This window comes from Manis javanica, chromosome 16, assembly GCF_040802235.1.
Source record: "Manis javanica isolate MJ-LG chromosome 16, MJ_LKY, whole genome shotgun sequence".
Taxonomy (NCBI): domain Eukaryota; kingdom Metazoa; phylum Chordata; class Mammalia; order Pholidota; family Manidae; genus Manis; species Manis javanica.
Window position 1 is genome coordinate 42,352,397 of NC_133171.1, and position 21,266 is coordinate 42,373,662.

A 21,266-nucleotide genomic window follows, 5' to 3' on the forward strand; every position below is an offset into this window, starting at 1 on the left:
ATTGCCAGAACTGCAAATTGGGTCAGTTTTCCAGGGCCTCGGCTGCCCTCTTTTCCACTGGGAAAAGGAAAAGGAGGCAGCCAGCAGCTGCTGATTGAAATACAGTTCTCCCTGGCATGGAAGTCTTGGCTCTCTGTGTGTTATCCTGGTCACAGTCCCCTGGTACCCCCTGCCCGGCCTGGGCCATGGCCTGCCCTTCCTGATGGTTGCCCTCTGGATTCCACTAGTAATTGGAGTGAAGCCATTGCAGCCTGCATCCAAGCAGGTCTTCAGGACTTTTAATCACATTTGAGCCTCAGAAAAGCCTGTGAGTGGAGCAGAGCTGCAGGTATAAAGATCCTCATATCACAGAAGGGGTGACTTACTGCATATTTGACTCTGATACGTGACTTACTCAAGGATGCAGTTTACAGTAATTCTGGATCCTAACCCATATCTTCTGTCTCTTAGTCTTTTGGTCTTTTTACAACAATACGTAAAGAAGTCAGTAAGGAAAGAAATCTATAAAAAGTAGTTTGTGCTGGTCCCCAGACTCACAAGGGTTGGAAGTATTCCATCTGGTGCTCTACTTTTTAAATGCAACAGTGGTTTATCTGATCACCAAAAAACTTCATTTTCATCACCAACATGATGAAGAGATAACTATCAAAAATCCATATATAAGATGGGATATATAATGATACTAATCTTCTACATTACATATACTATAATACTATAAAAATCTATAAATACAATATAGTTTTATAACTGAATCCAGGATTATTCATACTCATGGGTGGTAGCCCACTTATGTGGGCCATGAAATCAATTTAATGGGTTGCTACCAGAATTAAAAGAAAAAAAAAGGAAACACGTAAAGGGAGAAAAAATAATTAGAATGGTCGATCTCTTGATCAGAGCAATGGTTACATGAATATGTACACATGTCAAAATTCATCACGCTGTATGCTAAGATGTGTGCATTTGATTGTACATACCTCAATATAAAAATATTTTAAAGTAAAAATAAATAAATAATAATTTAAAAAGTAAAGAAAAGAAAAGGATCAGATAGGATAGAATAGAATTGAAAATAGCAGAGTGTTGCACATAGCAAAGGTAAGGATGGATCCCTAAATTCTTTTGTCCATGTATCATACGTACTGGACACAATGTTAAAAGCATTTCTTACTGAGCAGTCCTTCCTTTTCTCTTGCTCTCCGTCTCTCTCCTCACTCTCCTTTCTTTCCTTCTCTCTTTCCCCCTCCATGTATATAAGAAAAGTACCCAAACATCTGCTACCCTTGCCCCGTTTACAGGTACCCTCCCCAGCCCTCCCCAACCCCATCCTTCCTGGCACTGGCACTTCCCGCAGGACCTGTAGCAGAGGCTGTTCTCCTGGTTGATACCTTTATGCTCCCCTCCTTTCTCCGCTCTTGGAAAGGTCCATTTGTAGTGTGACCTTGGACACAGGGTTTGCTCGCTCTTTCTATGTTTGATAAAGAAATTGCTCTTCCTCTAACCCATCCCATTTCCATTTCAGGCAAAGCCACTCAAACTTGAAGAAATGAGATTCCCAAGGAGAACCGCTTTGTGCTTCATGATTATGGTGGTTCATTCTTCCCAGGCTACACTGAACTTGAATTTAGAGTCTGTTGTTCATCCTTTGGTGAGTGAATCCATGTCTGCTCTATTTTTCCCTGTCACATTTTTCTCATTTCCTGGGTGTGTCACAGATGGAAATTGCTTTAAATGTTTTTTTTTCCTAGGGCCTTAAGAAAATATTGCAAGTTGAGGGAGGGGGTAGTGAATATAAATAGGTGTTAGTGTATCTCCTGGGCTACAACTTGCCATATTCTGAAATCAGGGGTTGGTATCAAGGGATCATCCCAGGCTTCCCTCCTGAATAGAATGGCCTTCATCTCTAGGTAATGCTCCACCTACACTGACATTAGTGACTGTAAAACAGATTTTAAGGATTAAGCAGGACAGGTCAATCACAGACTGACACAGCGGAAGGGGTGACAGATATCGTCTAAGGTTTTTGCTGACAAATTATCCAGATTGCTTTTGTCTTTGGAAAATTAATGGGAATTTAGCTTAACTAAAGAGAGTGGTAAATACTCCCTTATTCCTTACAGGGATTACTGGGTTTAATCCTTCCTCAGGCTACTGAGTGCACCAGAGACAGAGTATGTTACTGGGAGACTGATGTTAATTCTCTGTTGTCTGTAAAGTGATGATAAAAATGCTATTGACTTCCTGATTGCTATGAAAACTTAATTAGTTAATATTTATAGTACCTTAGAACAGTGCCAGGCACATAATAAATGCTTTACCAGTGTTTGCTATTATTATTTCCCCCTCTGTAATTATATCTTTTTCTACTGATTTTTAAACAAGATATTTTAGTGCTATTTTATGCATTCTGTCACTGTTGTTAGAGCTTCATTGGTACATTTTGGTATTAAAAAACATTTCTTCCCTGCTTTTCAATTTCAGTTTCAACTTTTCTATTTTTGTTTTTGTATTTTCCAATTATCAATCCAGTTTTTGTATTTGTACCTATATGATCTTTGTCCTTTATTTTTTGGTTAGCCTGAAATATATCACTTTGTGTTAACCGTCCTCTTATAAACAACATGAGTTCAAGGGTTTTTTGTCTTCTTAAATGAAATCTGGGTAAATCTGACTTTCATAAGGGGGGTATAATTTATCACATTAATTTCATCTTTAAAATACTCGATCTTACTTCCAGGGTTTTGTTTTATGATTTCATGCACTTCCTTTCTCTTTCCTGTTTTGTATCTTTCGTTGTTTGACTTAGGTTTTCTTTATTTCTCTTATGACTCGGGAGATATACACTGTGTATCTCTTCTTCTAGGCTCCAGTGTGGAGTACAACCTGCACAATCATATGTAGCCACTTGCTCATATACATAGAGGAGGGAAACGTCTACACTTCCCATGAATTCACGTGGTCAGTGTAGACCAGGCATGTGGGGAGAAAGCCGGAGCATGAGGTGATCTCAGCAGTGGAATCAGCTTTGCCTCTGTTCCGGAGTTTCCAGTGTTCATGGCTGCAGCATGACAGCCACCTCCTTCACTGTGCCAGTTGGGCCCTCACTGAGGGGCACAGGCTGGTCAGGGGATAAGCTGGTGACCTCCCAGGGCTGCTGGTGGATTTTAAACTCCATCTTCCTTGAATCTCCCACCACCATCTCACTTTTCTTCCCTAGATCTGCCTTCAAAATAGAATATCTTCATACGGGTCAAAGGCCAAAGACCCCCATTGGAAGGATGCACCTGTGCCTGCCTTACCAGTTTACACTACCCTAAGCTGCCCTTGGCTCTTATCTTCTACCATTTTAAACACAAGGCGTGGTGATGAGTTGTTTTTTTTTAAACTGTGCTAAATATGCATAAATTTACTATCTTAACCATTTCTAAGTATATAGTTCAATAGTGTCAAATATATTCACATTATCATGTAACCAACCTACAGAACTTTTTCATCATGCAAAACTGAAAATCTGTATCCATTACACAAGAACTCCCCATCAGCCTCCCCTTATCCCCTGGTAACTACCATTTCATTTTCTGTCTCTCTGATTTTAACTATTCTAAGTACCTCATATAAGTAGACTCATACAGTGTTTATCTTTTTTTGTGACTGGCTTATTTCATTTGCATAATGTCCTAAAAATTTGTCTATGGTACAGTATGCATCAGAATTTCCTTCCTTTCTTAGGTCTGAATAATGACGCATTGTATGTATATCCCACATTTTGTTCATCCATTTATCCATTCATGGATGCTTGGGTCTCTTTCACCTCTTGGTTGTTGTGAATAATGCCGCTATGAACATGAGTGTGCGTGCAGATATGGGCAGATGGACTTTGATGTGTGATGACGTAGCTTCAGCATGCACATGAATCCACACGGGGACCCTCTTAAAATGCAGATTTCAACTCAGGAAGTCTGGGGTGGGGCCCGGATGTTGCACTTCTGACAAGTTGTCCTTGTTCCTGCTCTATCGGCCACACTTTGAGCACCAAGACTGTGGACTCTCAACTTTGGCATCAGCTCTGAGTCTGAAACCTGGCTGTAACCCCAACAAGCTGTGGAAATGTAATCAACTTTCTTCATCTCCCTGAACCTGTTTTCTCTACATAATAGGAGAATAAATGCATCTCCTTCATTGGTCTGTTGTGAGGATTAAATGTCCTTACACGTGTTTGCCTTAGCACCGTGACAAGCACAGAGCAAGTGTGTGAGATTTGGTGGCTGTTTTCACTATTCTAGTACAAGTAAACCTGAGTTAGTACGCCTATGGGAGGAGATACTCCACCAGCACCCTTGCCGAGGCAATTATCTGGAGTGAAGATATTAAATCAGGGATTCCAGGTCAAGAAAAATAGCAGTGAGTGGCAGGAACTTGGTGAGGAGGGGTGAGGTCTTTGGAGACCACCTTGCTTGTCATCTGGCTCTCTGGGGATTCTCTTTTCCACACATAAAATGCCACCTCTCATTCCTGACCAATTGCCCACGTCCTCTTCAGGCCACCCCCTTCCCCCATTTATTTGTAAAGTCATCATGTCCAACAGGTGGGGCATTTCCTGGAATTGGTGACCTTGTGTCTTCTGGCTGAAACTTGGCCATCAGGAAATCCCCTCTGGACAGAGCTAGCTGCTGTCCTCAGACACTCAAATGGGTACCTGTGCTTGGGCGAGCAGAGGGAGGCCCAGCTGGAGGATGTTGTCTGAAGTAAATACCCCACTGGGCATGCGGAGTCCCTGGCAGGATCTATGCTCCCTCATGAGTTTTCATCAGTGCCCAAAGTTTAAGAGAAAAGGCAAGTGCCAGAGTCTCACAGGTCCCAGAACAGGGGTGACATGAGGGCTCAGGAGGGCCAGGATGGACCCCAGTGAGCCCCAGGCCAGCTGGACACAGGGACACACCCCACTGCTAGAGGCTGCATAAGCATTTCAGGTGTCCCTGCATGCTATTTGTCATAATATAAGACACTGAGGCTTAAAATGAGTAAATTTTTCAACTAGGAAGAAGAGGCGGCAGTGGGATTCCGTTCTTGGTGTGACTCAGCATTCGCCTTATAGAAATCCAAGTTGCATCACATAACAGCCCAGCCCTTCTCACCTTTGCCAATTTGGGAGGTCAAGGGTATTCACCATCACCACCACCACCGGAGAAATCAGAGGCTTTATTGCTTTCAGCATGTTTTCCCTCCATTTTCCTCAATGATCGCAGGGCTTAAAATAAAAAGCAAGTTATTCTCACAAAAAAATGTGGATCTTCAATGGACAACAGAGGCAATAGGTGACAGAGTTGCAAACACAGCAAAGATGTCCCCTGAATTTTCCAGATAATCACCATTAAAGATTCAGAAAATAGTTAAATAGATGGCCTCTTGTCCATGGATGTGCTGGTTTAAATGGCAGTTCTCTTCACCATACCAGACCCAATAAATTGGACTGGGGGGAGGGGGAAGTGATCCAGTGGTCACAAAGATTGAAATACTCTGCCCAAGAGAATTGATACGGACCTTGATTTAACCTACAAGTGCTAGGAGCATGTCCTCAGGTCTTTAGCCCCACTGAAAAACAGAGAAAACGACATTTAGACCTGGGAGAGCTTCCCAAAGGTGACTACTGGTGGTCACCTTCTTCTTGGTGGGGTCCCCCAACTGCAGCCCATGAAGAGTGGACAGAGAAAGCTTCCCAGTGGCTCCCCACTCCCTGGCCCCTGCCTTCAGGGAGGATGGAGGCAGGAATATGTCGGAAGAACCTTTCCTTCTCCCTGGGCACAGAGCCACAGCAGGCTCCGGAAAGCTGGGCAGGAACCAGCCCTTTGCACTGACTACTCCTTCTGGGTTCCTGAACATTTCATTACAGTGAAAATAACCTCACGACAAACGAAGCAGCAGCTGGTTTTGAGATTCCAATCATCATCCGTCATTCCTCTATTCATTTCTTCAAGAATGTTTATGAATTATTAGGTTCACAGTCCCTCCACTGTACCCATGGGCATTACCACTAGTCATGGAAAGGAAGACAGGGAGAGGAGGAGGCTGTTGAGAAAGAAAGAGAAAAGGTTCTAGGTGCACGATTCTGGGTCCCTGAGTCAAACCCACAGTTTCTGGGACTATCTCCTGATGAGATGACGCAATGCCTGTGTGAACTAGTGCAGACTTTGGAGCCAGACTAGCTGAGTTTGAGTCTTGGCTCTGCCTTTTAAAGGCTCTGTGACCTTAGGCTAGGTATTTGACCTCTCTGTGTCTGTGTTTTCTGATCAAAGAAATGTGGATAATAACGGCGTCTACATCTCAGATCGTCATGATGATTAAATAAGTAAGCACACACCAAGTGCTCAACAGTTCCTGGCACAGGCTGTTGGACACATCTTAGGAATTATTATTTTTGTTATTGTTATGATGTGAGATCACTAGAAAAAAATGGTAGACACCACAGATGACAGAATGAGCTCTGCCTGGGGTGGTGTTCCTGGTGTGTGAAGTTCATGGTACAAGACACACCTTGAAAGGCAGGAGCGATCTGGCTGTTCCATAGAGCCTTGAAGGGAGTTTGGACGGGGAAGAACATGATAAGAAAATCCACCTAGAGGTGGAGATGAGCTAGGAACCCCCTGTCGGGTCAAGGTGGTGTTATGTTACCAGCTGCAGGACTGCCAGTGATCCCATCAGCAAAGCCAGTCAAAATCAGTCCTTAATCAAAGAAGGTACATGACGAAAGAACTTCATAGAGATGAAGCAAGTGGCAGTGTGCAGATGGAGGGGTCCATGTGAATGGGCCCCTGGAACAACATGATGTCGCATCCCAGAATAGCACTTACAACGTCATCAAAACTATTCTCAATTCTTTACGTTTATTAATCATTTGATCTTCACACCAACTTCATGAGAGAGGCTACGTTTATTCCCATGCTTAAAAGGTGGGTGCTGAGGCATAGAGAAGTTATATAACCTGTCCAAGGTCATACAGCCATTTTGTAACAGAGCTAGGATTTGAACTTGAGTCCTTGCTCTTAAACATTGTACCATACAACTAAGCTTTATTAAGGGTTACTGTGTGTCACATTGCAAGCCAGTTAATTCTCATAACAATCCTATGAGGTCAGTACTATTTTATTATTCCATTTTACAGAAAAGAAAACTAAGGCTCAGAGAGATTAAGTCACTTCTTCAAGGTCACATAGCTAGTAAGTGGCATAGCCTTGCACCCAGGCAGTCTGGCCCATGAGCTGGCTCTCATAGCGTCTGCCACAGAAAGCAATAGAATCAGCCAGGAGAAAAAGGACCAGAGGAGGAGAAAATACTCTCTAAGCATGCACAATCGAAAGAGCCCTAATCCAACAGAAATACTGGGGTGGGGCCAGGCTGAATGCTGAGGAGAGGTCGTGAGACTGGACTAAAAGGTCCTTGGTTTTATGACTCAGGGTTCAAGTTTTAGGCAGAAAACACAATTTGAGAACACCATAATTTATATTTCTTGGCAAGATTCAAACTACAGGAACTCTGAGAAACTCAGATATAGTGATTTCTTCCACTTCTGGGTCCAGAGACTGGTCACACTCAAGAGTGTATGAATGCCAGGTCACACTCCTGAGGTGCCTCCATTTCATTTTCCTGACCCTTCAGTGGCTGTTTGCCCACCATCCCACAGGGCACAAGGCACTGATCCAGAATCTGCAGCCCTCAGTCCGACTCTAACATTTCAGGGCATGTAAGCAGAAAGTCGGAATGAAAAGAAGCCACTAACACTAACTGACAGTTTTCTGAAATGCTCTTTCAGATTCTTCGTGAGCACGGACTAGCAGAGGAGGACCCACTGAGGCAAAAACGAGCAGGTACGTAAACTCTATGCTTGGCAATGTCTTCCAGTGAGTCTGATCAAATGGCATTTGTTCTGGCCTTCCAGAACACTGTGATCCACATCATTCAGTCTCCAAGCATACCAGGGGTCCATTCTAGACATAATTACAAAGGCACTCCATTCTCTCCTCTGTCAAATGACGTTAAATGGATCTTAGCCACATTTTACAACCTTACCTTCCTCCCCCATCACCATTTCTCGGGTTCTAATGATTTCTCTCCTCAGCCACCCTCTGCCAGCATCAAAAAGTCTACTTCTGTTCTCTCAGCCCAGCAACCTTTCTTCCTGCCTTTTTTCCCCTAATATGTTCTCTCTCAGCACTTCATTTTGTGAATCAATTTAACCACTAGACTCAAGTCCTCTCCTCTATCTCCCACTCCAATTTTCCCACTAAACTAAAATAAAGTGGTCTGAAAAATACAGGGCTCTGCCTTTTGGAGAGGTGAAAGTGGGTAAGAGCTGTGAACACGCATCCCCTCATCCTTGGTGTCCCGCCCGCGTGTGAGAGCCTGGCGAGGTGTCATTGTGCATCTGCAGGTGAGACCTTCCCAGGACCAGATCATCCTGCTTCCCTCCCAGTACCCTTACAAATACACCAATTGGATTTCATTATTTCCCATCACAGAGTCCTTCATGGGCTCCCAGTTGCCTTGGTGATAAAATCCCACCACCTGCTGGAGCTTTATCAGGCCCTGCATGCTTTTCCCACTTGTTCTCTGGTCCTTTTCACATCGTGGGTGCCCCACCCATCATCCCCCTTTGCTTGTCTGGGGACTCTGACTTAAGTCTCAGTTCACATGGGCTCCCCCCATGTAAGGCTTCCCTTTGATGGATTCTCCAGACAGGGAGGGGCTGCTTTTCTCGGTTCCCATTGCCCTGGAGACATTCCCGTAGCAGTTCTTGTCCCTGCACATTGCAATTATATTGCTTCCTGTTTGTCATCCCCTCGACTTGAGTTCCCTTGAACCCTTCATCTGTGTAGCCTGGCATCTAGCCCAGTTTTTCAACAGATGAGTGAACAACTGAAGAGAGGACTTGCCTCTGTCATAGCTACAGCTCAGAGGATATGTTCCTATCGCTAAAAGTCAGCTGGCCTAGGGGCTGTACCAACTGCATAGAAGGTAAAACTTCTCAACCTGCAGCATTATGATTGAATCATTTTCCAGGCATGCTGAGACTTGGTCTATGCCGTCTTGTGGTCTAACAGAGACACTAGGCTGCCAGAGGGCAGGCTTGCCCTGAGGTCAGGACAGAGGTATCTGTTAGAGCCCCTCTCAGTGTAGCAATCAGACCCAGCTGTCACCCAGTGCTTGCAACGACCAGTTTATCAAGCTCAAAATATTCACTGGAAAGTCATCCACTGCTCATTTTTCCTTCCCTTCCCTCCCTTTCTGTTCCAGCCTGGTCTGATATCCCCTGGGCCCCTCACTCCCCCACTCTTCCCCTTTCCCTGAGGTAGTCTGAAGCACACATAGTACCTTCGGTGCTTTAAAATGAGCATCGTTACATCTACCCCATCCCTAGAGCCCTCCTGCACTCCATGACAGACACCAGGCCTGAGACGTCCCCATGAGGTATTTTGAACATCAAACCATTTTTGGCCGAGTTCTAGCTCCAGGTTTCTGCCCTGTTCTTCTAGGGCTCAGTCTGCCAGCTCTCTGGGGGCAGTTAGGGGCCGTGCAGTTGTGAGAGCAACGTCTTCCTGCACTTCTGAGCCTGGCTCTCTGTGATCTATGAGTTGGTCCTTGGGGAGGAAACCATTTCTGCATCTAAGGATTTGACATTCCAAGATTTTCCAGATGTACTTTCATTAAAAACAATCACGAGGCTGAAAAATCACCATGAAAACATGTCTTCCATTTATTATGCTTGGTTCTCTGTGCTCTTGGTCCTCTGCAGTCATTTTGGAAGTGTTAATGACTCAACTGCTCATCTGCAGAAGATAAATTGTCCTTTGGTAGTGTTACAAAACTACTGAAGAAAGACATAGCCATGGAAAGGCCTGGGCTCTGGGCTACAGATACCAGAATATAAGTTGCAATTAAAAGCTTTACTGTCCAGAAAAGCTATGAAAGAAAGCAATAGCAGGGGGACCTTCAGCAGTTACCAGTGGAGGTGTCTGTGTTCTGCTTGGTATATTAATTAAACGAGGTGATAGGATCAGGTTCTGATTTTCAAAAATATATTTCCTTTCACATACACATACATCTCCCTTTCTGGAGCCTTAATGTCAGAAAAGGATGAACAAAGCTTCCAAGAAAAAGAGAATTCTCAAAAGGAATTTCCTTTTGAGGCATTGGACCAAACTTTAAGGTTTGGGACAGAATCATCTTTAAAGGTAGGATGAATACTCATATTTATTCTCAGAGTACTCTGGACTTCTTCCTAAGTCACTTTGTGGTGTACAGCTTCACTGGGCCCAGGAGATATATGTGTAAATCACATGTATCTGCATCTCACATACATATCACACATAAGCACATATATATGCATATGCAAATATATATAATTTATATGCATATATATTATGTATGTGAGTTACTGGCTTATAGGGATGTTGAAAGGATTAAATAATATGTACATATTACTTTAAAAAATATTTTTAATAAAGTCTTCTCAGGGGTCAGTTGTTTTTGTTAAAAATTTTTTTTATTAAAAACAAAGACAATTGGTTTATTTATAAAAACAGTATTGCATTTCAAAGAGCCTAAAATACCCCTGGTACAGAGAAAGTCCCATGTAACTACTAAAGGCAGGAGGATGGATGCCATGATATAAGAGTTAGCATTTTAAGAAAATTATTTAAGAATGTTACTGGGGAAGAGAAGTCTGCACAAAAATGCAGAAGCCCAAGGCCAGTATGAGTGTGTTTCTGTCTGTTAGAGCAGAGCGGCTGCCAGGGAATAGAGAGAAATAAAAATGGGCTGAAGCATTCAGAATTATGTCCCACTTTGACCAGGAAATGGATTCTAGACCAGCTGAGAGCCTGGCATTGAGAAAGGACTGATGGAAGGGGCATCTGAAATGAAGATTAGTCTGATGGGTATGGCTGAATGACTTAGATGAAGAAGTCAGTGCTGGGCAACCAGCAATGAGGCCCAGCAGTGTGGACCATCATCACCTGGGCCTTGGAAAAAAAAAGGGCAGGAGTAATGGTATGTTTGGAAAAGGTATTTTGAGAGGATCGGAGGACTTGGAGACAGACTTGGCATGGAAGTGAAGGGCAGTAATGACCCATATGATACCCCCACAGAGCACAGACCTGGGTGATTTGGAGATGTGGAGGCCACAGGTAGAAACCAGGATGTATTTGGGAGTTCTGCCAAGATAGATAAGCTCAGAATTTAGTCTTAAGGGTATCTTCACAGGGGACTGAAAACAGACAGAACACTAGAAGTAACACAAATGTGTCTGCTCTGTTGATTTGTGAAATTCTCCCTGCCAGGTTTCTGAGCTTCATTGGAAATGTGTCTTGGGCTCTGAAAGTCCCTGCTGGTTTTTCTTTGGCTTCAAAAGGAATAGCTAGTAGGAGACAAATTTTTGAGAAAAGGAGGTCCCGGATGCCCTAACCCTGTGATGGAGGTGCTGACGTTGTCACATCCACGTAATGAGAGCAAGGTCCTGCCACGTTGGGTTGCTGGCTGCAGTGTGCAAATCCTGGCCTTTCTCCAGACCTGGCAGCTGGGATGAGCTGCCCCTTTTTGATCTGGACCCAGGAAATGTGCATTTTCCAGGTTGAGGAATAGATTTTGGGGGTTTTGTGGCTTTAATGTTTCTTGTGGTTTCATGGCATTTAGTGCTCGGAGCAGGCAGTGGAGGTAGTAGAGTAAGACGAGAAGGCTGGGGATGTTCTTAGCCTAGTGTTTGGGTTCATTTTTAGGGTTGACCTTTAACATCAAGGCGCTTTTTTCTTTTAGTTTCTGATTAGTGTTGTTTGTTCATTGCTTCGTGATCTCAAAGGTGAGACCAGATTGGAACGCCATTTGTTTATCTTGACCTACCAGCAGACATCTGCCTAGAATATTATCATTTATTATAGTCAGTGTTATTATTTCTACCTGCTCTTTCAGAATGGCTACTATATGCCAGATAATTTGCTGGGCATCTTCATTTATTATCCAAACTCTTTAACAACAATTCTGCAGAGAGAATATTACCCTCAGTTTACAGATGAGCAAAGTGTGGCTCACTGAGGTTGCATAGCCTGCCCAGGGAAGAAGACATTCCACCCCAACTCTCTCTGGCTCCAGAGGCCAGGCTCCCAGTTAAAAGTCACGATTTTCAATATGTGTTTCTGGCTCTTGCATGTGAGGGCCCATTCCATGATTCCTGAGGCAGTCTTGTCAAGTAAGGGACACTGGCACCAGTGTCTCCATCTTACTAGGAAAACAACTTTATGTGGGGCTGACTTTGATGGTTTGGGTATGTGATGAGTTAGTAGAATTGATTCTTTTCTCCAGGCTTCACAGCCCATTATTTTATGATACAATGCTTCCTGCCCTCTCCTCCATTCACACCTACCAGGTAAGCCATAGCCTGGGATTCTGGCAGTTTTCTCCTGTGTGGACAAATGTTTCTAAAACCTAAAGGGAGAACAGGATCCTGTGACCGTGTGCTGACACTGGTACAATAGGATACGGATGATGTAGCCAAATGGCTACCTACCAGAACATGTCCAGATACAGGCAGAAGAGCAGGTATTTTTCAATTTTTACTTGCTGTAGGTCTAAGGGGAGAAGCAAGGGAGAAATCTTCAGTGATAAAGAAGCATTGTCCCCTTTGGCCAAGGGAAAACTGCACCAACTTATTTTTCCCGGATGAAGTCAGCAGGCTTCACTCTCTTGCAGGCGGGGATTGATTTTTGCATCTACTTAGGCTCTGACTTCTGAGAAGCCATAATTCCCATTAGGGTTTCCAGGCAAAAATAGTAGTGTTTGCTTAAACAGCTGTGATTAATACCCAGAACTACTTGTCGAAGTCTGTGGCCAACTTTCCAGAAATGTCTCTTAAGATAAGTGCTGTGTGGTGGCAGGCAGTGATCTATGGGAAAGGAGAGGGGAAATCCTTGTTGGTTCGTGCCTCCAGGGCCTGTGGATGGGCCTCCCTCTGTCTGTGACACTGGTGACACCTGGGATGTGCGACCTTCCACTCGGGGCATTGGTGAGTAAGAAAAATTCAAACAAACATGAAGGCAAAGGACCCTGAGAGAAAGAAAACATATTAAACCATCTAGAATGAGATGGTCCCAGGCAGCAGAGGAGCATGGGAGAGTCTCTAAAATACACACTCACTCAGAGTTGGGGAAATGTCCTCTGTTCCTCCTGGGTCCCATATAGCCCTGGGCCTTACTTTCCCAAGTGCTCAAGTCCTCGGGTTTTGGGAGAGGTAAAGTCGAAAGGATTCAGCATTTCTACTGCAAACCGTGGGCCTGTCTGAGGATTGTGAGCAGAGGGTGCCTCTGATCCCACCTATGTGCAGATCATGCTGACACCTGAGCATCTGAGCTACTTCCCGAAAACTCTGACCCTTGCCCAAGGGCACCTCAAGGACAGAAGGTTCAGAGGCAGTACATGTTCTGCTTGCCATAAAACCATGACATTCCTGCTAGGAAGGAATGATCCAGATCAGGAGGGGCTTCTTTTTGGTATTCCTCAAACAAGCCAAGGAAGTTGCTCTCTTAGGGCCTTCATGGTCGTTTCTCTCCTTAGAGAGATATTCCCTGACTATCTGCATGGCTGTTCCCTCACTTCATTCGTGCCTTTGCTCAAAACTTACCGCTTTAGGAAGGTCTTTTCTACAGTCAAAACAAACCAGACTGAAATACTCCACCCCATTCTGCCTGCCACTCTGCTTCCTTGCCCCGCTTTAGTTTTCTCCATGGACTTCGGAACTGCCTGACCTCGAAGTCTGACCTTACTGGTCGCCTCCCACATGAGGTTGGAGACCCGTGGAGTAGAGCTTGCTTCTGATTTACCCTGTGTGCCCAGCACCTCACGCAGTGCTTGGAAAGTAGTACAGGTCTTTTGAAATAGTAAATTAGCTTATAAATCAATAAATCAAGGAACAAACAAATAAACCTAGCAAGGCTTACCGTCTAAATGGATCAGTGTCTATGGCAATGGGTCACAACGTATTTTTTTCTCAATGTGAATTTCTAAGACATTTATTATGCTGAATCAAATTGAACAAAGTATTAGATAATTCTTCCATTTATTATTAATAATTTTGCCTTTGAATTTGATTTTATTTTAAAATTAACTTTGGGAATTGCCATACCAAGTTCTAAAGACATACTTAGTTATAATGCCTTTTATTTCTTATAGTACCTTAAGGTTTACAAATGGTCACTTTCATTATCTTCTTCCATTTGAGTGGTGGAAGGGTATGCTTAAAAGAAACTGCAGTCAGGAAAACATGCTATCAAATCCCATTTCTAACATTTGCTATTTGTGTGGCTTCAGCCTTTTGAACCTCGGCTTTGTCATCTGCAAAATGGGGGTATGTGTACTGTCCTCATGGCCCAGAACTGGCCAGACAGTGAATAAATGGTATCTGCAATTAATACTGTTATTTTTATAATCACCTTTGATCCATCTAATATCCCTGAAGAAAGAGGTGAGCACACTGCTTGGAGCCTGCCTGGTTGTTTGTTTCCATAGGAACAGCCCTGGGAGGTATGTGAAAACAAAAAGCAAAGCAAAAGCAGAAAAAAAACCAAAAAACAAAACAAAGTTAGGTGCTAATATTGGCTTTTCAGGGTAACCATCTTGGTGTCTTCACTTGGATTAGAACATTGGACCTCAAACCTGCTTGATCACCAGAATCACCAGTGGGAACTGAAAAAAATACAGATTTCTGGGCCTAATCCATAAAGATTTTACTTTGGCACTCCTGGGTTGAGTTTGCAAAATCTCTCTGTGTGTGTAGAATTACCTAGATGTGTCTAATCATCAGTTAAGGGCAGGGGCCCCTGGAAAGGATGATTTCTAAGGGCAAGCCCATAGCTTTCAGAAGTGCTATGATATTTTTGAGCCTGCTTTGAAGAATTGACTATTTTCATGGAGAAGACATTTCCTTCTCTATTAAAGGTTCCCATCCTTACCAGTCCCCAGGGATAAATGACACTCAGGCAGAGGGTTATTCTGAAACTCCCTTAGAAGCTGTTGAAAAACGTAAAAGGTGGATGAAGGAAAGAGGACCTTCAAGGCTGACACTTTAACGAATAGCTGCATAAATCCCATAGACTAGAACTCAGTCAAGTCATAGGAACTCTCGTCTTAGTGTCTTGAGCTTTTGGCTTGGCTCCTTGTGAGATTTCACTGGAAGGACTGGCTTGGTTTCAGTGGGGAATGATGACACTGATGAATCATCCTTTGCTTTCCAGGCATATACACTTGCTCTACAATTATGTCTAAAAAGAGCACAGAGAGGTGGGCTTAGGGCAAGATGATAGAAATGGTCCCCTGGCAGTCACTGATGTTATGCTGGAATCAGACCCTGGGATGCAACAATGCCCATGATAAAGTGGCGATTCAGGACTGTTAATGACCTCACTCATCTAAAAAGCAGCTGCCGTCCAGGAAATCCTGTTTACATTCACGGGAGGAGAGTAGATTGACCAGGGCAGAGAGGATCCTGGAGCTGGTGAATCTCCTGGAGAATATAAACATTGCTGCATTACTTTTCAGAAAAAAGAATGTGCGCTAAGACAGACCTTGTACATATTATGCAGCCGCCCTCCTTGCAAATGTTCCCAGAGGCAACGTACTGTTTGTAAAGTTAAGATCACACAAGTTAAGATTAGCAGTTCTTCCAGGAAGCCCGCTGTCATCACAGAACCATTTGAGAATCAGAAAGAAAACAGGAAATTTGAGGCAACGCCATGATAGCATGACAGACTGTGATTCCACATTGGGTTTTAAAACTCACTTTGTTCTACTTATAAATACATTTTTATAAGGAGGAAACATACCTTAAGATGTATTCTTAAATTAAGGAAATGTGCAAACTTTTTTTTTAAGTTTAAGTTAATTACAAGTTAAATGATGCCAAAATGAAGTAATTCTCAACAAAGTTAATTGTAAAACCAACCTCTAAGACAAGCATAGTTTATAACTCTAAATGAAGAAATATTACAGCTTTCTGCAATAAACATTTATCAATTGGAGCTTCGCATAATAAACTCCCTGTATTTTAGTGCTTCAAGTCAATATTCCTTGGGAAATTTAAAACAAATCTTGTAATGTTATGGGAAAATTCTTTGCTCTTTTAGAAAACAGACATAGAATTTTAATTTTATGGTAAAATATACATCATACTTCCAGATTTGACTTAAGATTTAAAGTAATAGTTTTTCAAGTATTCACTAATCTTTTCCTTATTTGACTGACAAGATAAGCCACAACTTGTCTTCTCATTGCATCTGTATTAAAAATTCTATTCTTCGAAGGGTCTTCATTAGCTATGAACCTAGCCCATGGCTTTTGCTCCAGTTATGTATTTCAGCCATGAATGAGCCAAAGATTCTGGCAGAGACAGAGAATTGAATCTGTGATTCAACACAGTTCCAGGCTTAACAAGTTAAGTCCTAGGTTTAAGGCATGTATTTATTATGTGGTGTGCTCTATGCCAAATGGAGTGAATAAGGTCATGAGAAGTGAAAGAAACAGTCCGTGCCCTTGAGAAGCTTACAGTTAGTGGACCAGACATGATGTAATACAGGAAACTAGGAGGGTACTCCAATATGTACACTGTCTGGCTTGCCTACAGTGGGTGTGTGTTGGAAAGCAGATTCATCTAGAATGCCAGCCAGTCAACCAACCTGGAGACAATTTGTAAAAGCAATAAAGTGCTGAAGATATCTTTTATTTTACTTTAAAATTTGCCAATTTTGCTTTTGTTGAGTACCTGCAATGTTCTGAATACCAGAAATACAGCATAAGGAAAAAGAGCCCATATTGTGAACATAGGCTAAGAGCAAAAGGAATTAACTAGATGAATTTTCATGTCATGCATACCTCAGCTCTCAAAACACAGACATGTCAGTTGAATTGTGTTGGAAACACACTGACTCATTCCCGCGAGTCAGGGCTATGCACTTATTGACCAGACTGTCACCAAGGCCTCCCTGATTCTGTCTCTTAAAATCCATTCTCCACACAGCAGTCCTTGGCCTTGGACACCAAGGAATGGGGTGTGGGAATGGAGAGAAAGGACAAGTCCTCGGTTTAGCCTTTGAGTCCTTCAAATGGCCAGAGGCCACCACACTGGGACCAGACAGATTGGCTGCCTTTCTCCTTCAATAGTGAAGTCATAGCACCACGAAGGCGGCTGCTGGTGGTGAAGTCGACCAACTCTTCTTTTTCTCTAAAAAGGTTCATTAGAAATTCTTAAAGGCTGATGTGCCCAGCATCCGCATGTTTCCTGTCAATATCTGAAAGCGCTGAAATGTCCGTCACATCCCCTCTCTGTTGCTCATGGGAGATCTCACGGCCTTCGTGTGCTTTCATTGTAGTTGCTACGAATAGTGCAGCAGCTGAAGAGCACACTGTTGATACTGAGATCGGCTTTGAAAACACCTCCTTCCTGGAGCCTCCGAAAGCTCACTTGAACAGCCTCAGTTTTCCTCTTCAAGGGAATAGCGCTGGCCAAGCCACTCACATTTTGAGCGTAGCAGTGACAACAGGTGAGTAAAAGATCCATTGCTTTAGAATGGAAGATTGGGCTTATCAGGAGTAAGGCTGTCTGAGCTCTTTACTATTAGAGCAAATTATACTTAGTAGGTAAGTAAAATGACCCTACAGGCCTAATGCATGACTTTATGACGTCACAGCTTACCAGCGCGAAGCACCTATTGGCAAACTCTTCAGCCAGTTTCCTTAGTTTGACTGGTGGCCAAGTATTTGCTTGGGGCTTTGTGTGTTGGGTTTCACGAAGTGGCTCCAAGATGCTGCGGGGTCCATCATGACAGACTACTCAGTCCTCTTCCCCTGGGCTGTCCCTTGGTACAGCAGGACTGCTTAAATTCATAAAAAACAAGTTCCCTTCTCTTTGGCACCATAGGTCAGAAAATAGAGACCAGGTACATGTCTGAATCAGAAGCAAGGCATGAAACAGAAAGCCCCCCGCAATGGGACTGGACTTTCTGGCCACTGACTCCCTTTCCAGATCATGATAGCTTTTCCATTTCCCAGGGGACTATGACCTGGGAAGCTATGAGATGGGACTGCCCCTTGTCCTAAAAAAGGCTACTGCTTTGTAAACTGCAAAGCACCGACAGATGTTGGGTGTGTTGGGTTTTCTGATTCTAAAATGGAGGCAGAATAAACTTCTCATTTTTAAAAACCATTTTAAGTTCTCACATTTTAGTCTATCACAATATCAGTCTCTGCATCTTAATTTTTGATTCTCAGTATATACTACTTGAACCTGGAATGGCTGTCTTAAAGTTCCCTTTAGATGTCCCTGCCTACAAAATTCCCCACTAGCATTAATATCCTTGAGTTAGTGGTTCTTTAAAACCTCAGTAGTGATATGCCATCATTTCTGCTGTATTCTATTGGTCACATAGACCAACTCCAGTACAATATGAGCAGGAAATACTAAAGGATGTGTATACCTAGAGGCAGGGAAGGTCAGGACCCATCTTGGAGGCTGGCTACCACACACTCTGTGTCCAGGAAGTGAGAGTGGTCACCTTCTAGATGTCCCTGCCTAATCGCATGGCAATGCCAACAGAATTGCGTGACTCTCATGTGGTACTATTGAACTTCCCAGAAGGGCGATATGAAGTTGAGCTGGGATTTCATACGAGTATAAATCCTTAACAGTCTACAAGTGCTTGTCTATATACTTGTCTATAATTCTGTAAGTGGTGCCAACCTTCTCTCTCCTCAACTGTCTGCTTGGTGATAGTCTGCAGACCCAGTGGAAATGAAATCTGGTGCTCTGGTGAGACAGGCTATAAATGGCCTCAGGAAAAGTGCCTTCACAGTATCACTTGTCCAGAGCATGATAGCTCCCTGACAGGGCATCGTTGCAGTTGCCTTAAAGGACTGCCTTCAAAGGGACCTTTTTGCCAGCTCCAAGGAGGTAAGCAACCGCTCATTAAATGTTTGTTTGTTGAGCGTCTATTTGATATCAGCTCAAGCAAATATTTCTCTGTCTTGTGTGTACTCCAATGTTAACGTGAGATTTTTAAATATTTCCCTGTGCTTTTCAGCAGATGTTACCCTGAGAATGTCAGTCAGACTCGATGTGGGCTTTCAAGAAGAGCTCAGGAACTCTTCCTCTGCCCTCTATAGGTCCTACAAGACTGACTTGGAGACAGCGGTAGGTTTTGGCTTTAGGAGCTAAACTCTCTAGGCTGAATGGAATCTATTGCATTCATAGTGGATAGTTTGCTTGGATCTGCCAGAATTTATGAATGTGAATGTCAAAATTATCCTTATGCAACTAGGATGATGAATTTAAAAATGCTCAAAATCAGAGTGTTCAGAGGATGACATGACATCATCCTGACCTATCGGTGGAACTTCTTCCCAAGGTAGAATTGATTCAGATAAGATTTGTTTTCATCAATTCACTGAAACCTATTCAAAGTCCCAAGATCTGGTCTAGAATCACCAGATGGTACATTTCTCTCCACCTTTACACACCACATGGATGAAACCCCTAACATCTTTTGGGAAGACTAGCCCAAGGCTGACACAGAAGGTCCCAAACCACTGTACACTAGAGGTCAATGAGCATTCACAACTAAAAGATTTAAGTTTACTCATGTAAAAATAGAAAATATTCCCTGAGTATTAACTGTGTGCCAGACACTATCCTAAGTGCTTCACATTGAATTAGTTCACCTAAACCTATGCTTGAGTGAACTCACTTGGCATCGAGCTTCCCAACTGGTGTGACATAAATTATAACATGTGGGCAGAGATAATGACTTCCCTTAAGTCTCTGGACAGCTGAGCCCCTGCCCTCAGGCCAGGATCAGCCTCCCACATACCCCAGTGTATCACACAAATAGTACCATTTTCCATGGGTGCCATGAGGAAGAGCTGATACAGAAGAGCTCTTGGACATCTGGCCTGTAATAGTTCTGTACAGCATGAGAATCTTACACACACACATACACACACACACACACAATTATTTTTTGACAGAAGACAGAGTTACCTATTAATCTCTGGATCTCACCCATCCAGATACCTGACACCAGGCTTCGCATATTGTATCTGCTCTGTTAATGTGACTTGAACCAGTTGAACCTCCTGAGGGGTTAGTATTCAGAGAAACAAAGTGGAGTAAAGACATCAGCAAAAACTACATTGGTTCAACCGAGCTGCAATATGTTAAGTGAGGGATCAGGCAGCATAGCAGCCATGACAATGCACACAGCAGGTCTCCAACTACAGGAGATGAGATTGCTCAAGGGCTCTACCTGCTGCCTCTGAAATCCATGGCTGTGTTCACTGCTCACAGGAGGTCTGTGTCGGGCTGACCTGGGCCTCATTAAAGGCGCTGCTGATCCTTCTCAGTTTCAGCCTAGGTTGATTTCACCCAACCTTTCTGCTTTCTTTCACTTGGAGTCTAGTGGCTCTCCCTGCCTTCCCTACTGCCTCCCCATTTTCCCTTCTAGGCATTGCCTGGAGTAAACATTTTGTATATTTAATCCAGTGTTTGCTCCTTGGAGAAGCCACACCAACATGAGTGGATAGGAATTGCTTCTTCAAAGATCTGCCAATACGATTGCTAACAAAATACACAGGGAAAGCATTAATTTAGGGTGATAAGGAATATGTGCTCTTTTACCCTGTTTCAAATCTTTGACGCTCCTCTCACTGGACGTTGATACGTAACATTTGTCTTGCTTTATTTTCCAGTTCCGAAAAGGTTACAGTATTTTACCAGGCTTCAAATTGGTGACTGTGACAGAGTTCAGGTAAGAATGCCGTAATTGGGTCATTTCTATCCAATGGGAGAGACCAATATGTTAGCAGAGAAAAAGCCCTTTGGAGGGACATCATCTGGGACGTTCAAGAGGAGCAGTTTGATAGAGGTGCAGGCAATGCCAGATTGCTGGGACTTAGAGGGGAAGGAAATACTGAGAACTGAGCTCACTCTTTAGAGATGTACTTAAGGAGAAGGAAGGTGAGAAGACCTGTGATCATTCTGCGCATGCAAGAATTTTGCAGACAAAGATATGGGCTGAGTTTGCAGTCTAGAGAGTTCAAAATATACAAATGAAATAATGTCATGCAACAATGCCATTATTCAGGAAAAGTTGGCTAACAAACCACAACCACAGAGTTGCATGCTGCTGTGTGACTGGTGCCCCTGTATGACAGTTAGGTACCCTGGCAGCCCCGAGTGGGTT

The 21,266-nt window shown here is 43.3% G+C and overlaps 1 protein-coding gene across 6 annotated transcripts in view; it reads left to right on the forward strand.

The window, feature by feature from the left end:
* The window catches only part of ADGRF5 (adhesion G protein-coupled receptor F5), an 87,903-nt gene that overhangs the window by 39,149 nt on the left and 27,488 nt on the right, over positions 1-21,266 (forward strand). For 4 of the 6 annotated variants that reach the window (XM_073224714.1, XM_017680792.3, XM_073224713.1 and 1 more), the window contains exons 2-7: positions 1,523-1,648; positions 7,808-7,862; positions 17,403-17,573; positions 18,803-18,979; positions 19,110-19,219; positions 20,773-20,831. In XM_073224714.1, the coding sequence (XP_073080815.1) occupies positions 1,547-1,648; positions 7,808-7,862; positions 17,403-17,573; positions 18,803-18,979; positions 19,110-19,219; positions 20,773-20,831 (674 nt within the window). In that variant the 5' untranslated portion in view covers positions 1,523-1,546. The remainder of the gene's footprint in view (positions 1-1,522; positions 1,649-7,807; positions 7,863-17,402; positions 17,574-18,802; positions 18,980-19,109; positions 19,220-20,772; positions 20,832-21,266) is intronic. The other 2 variants (XM_073224715.1, XM_073224717.1) reach the window with 1 other exon arrangement.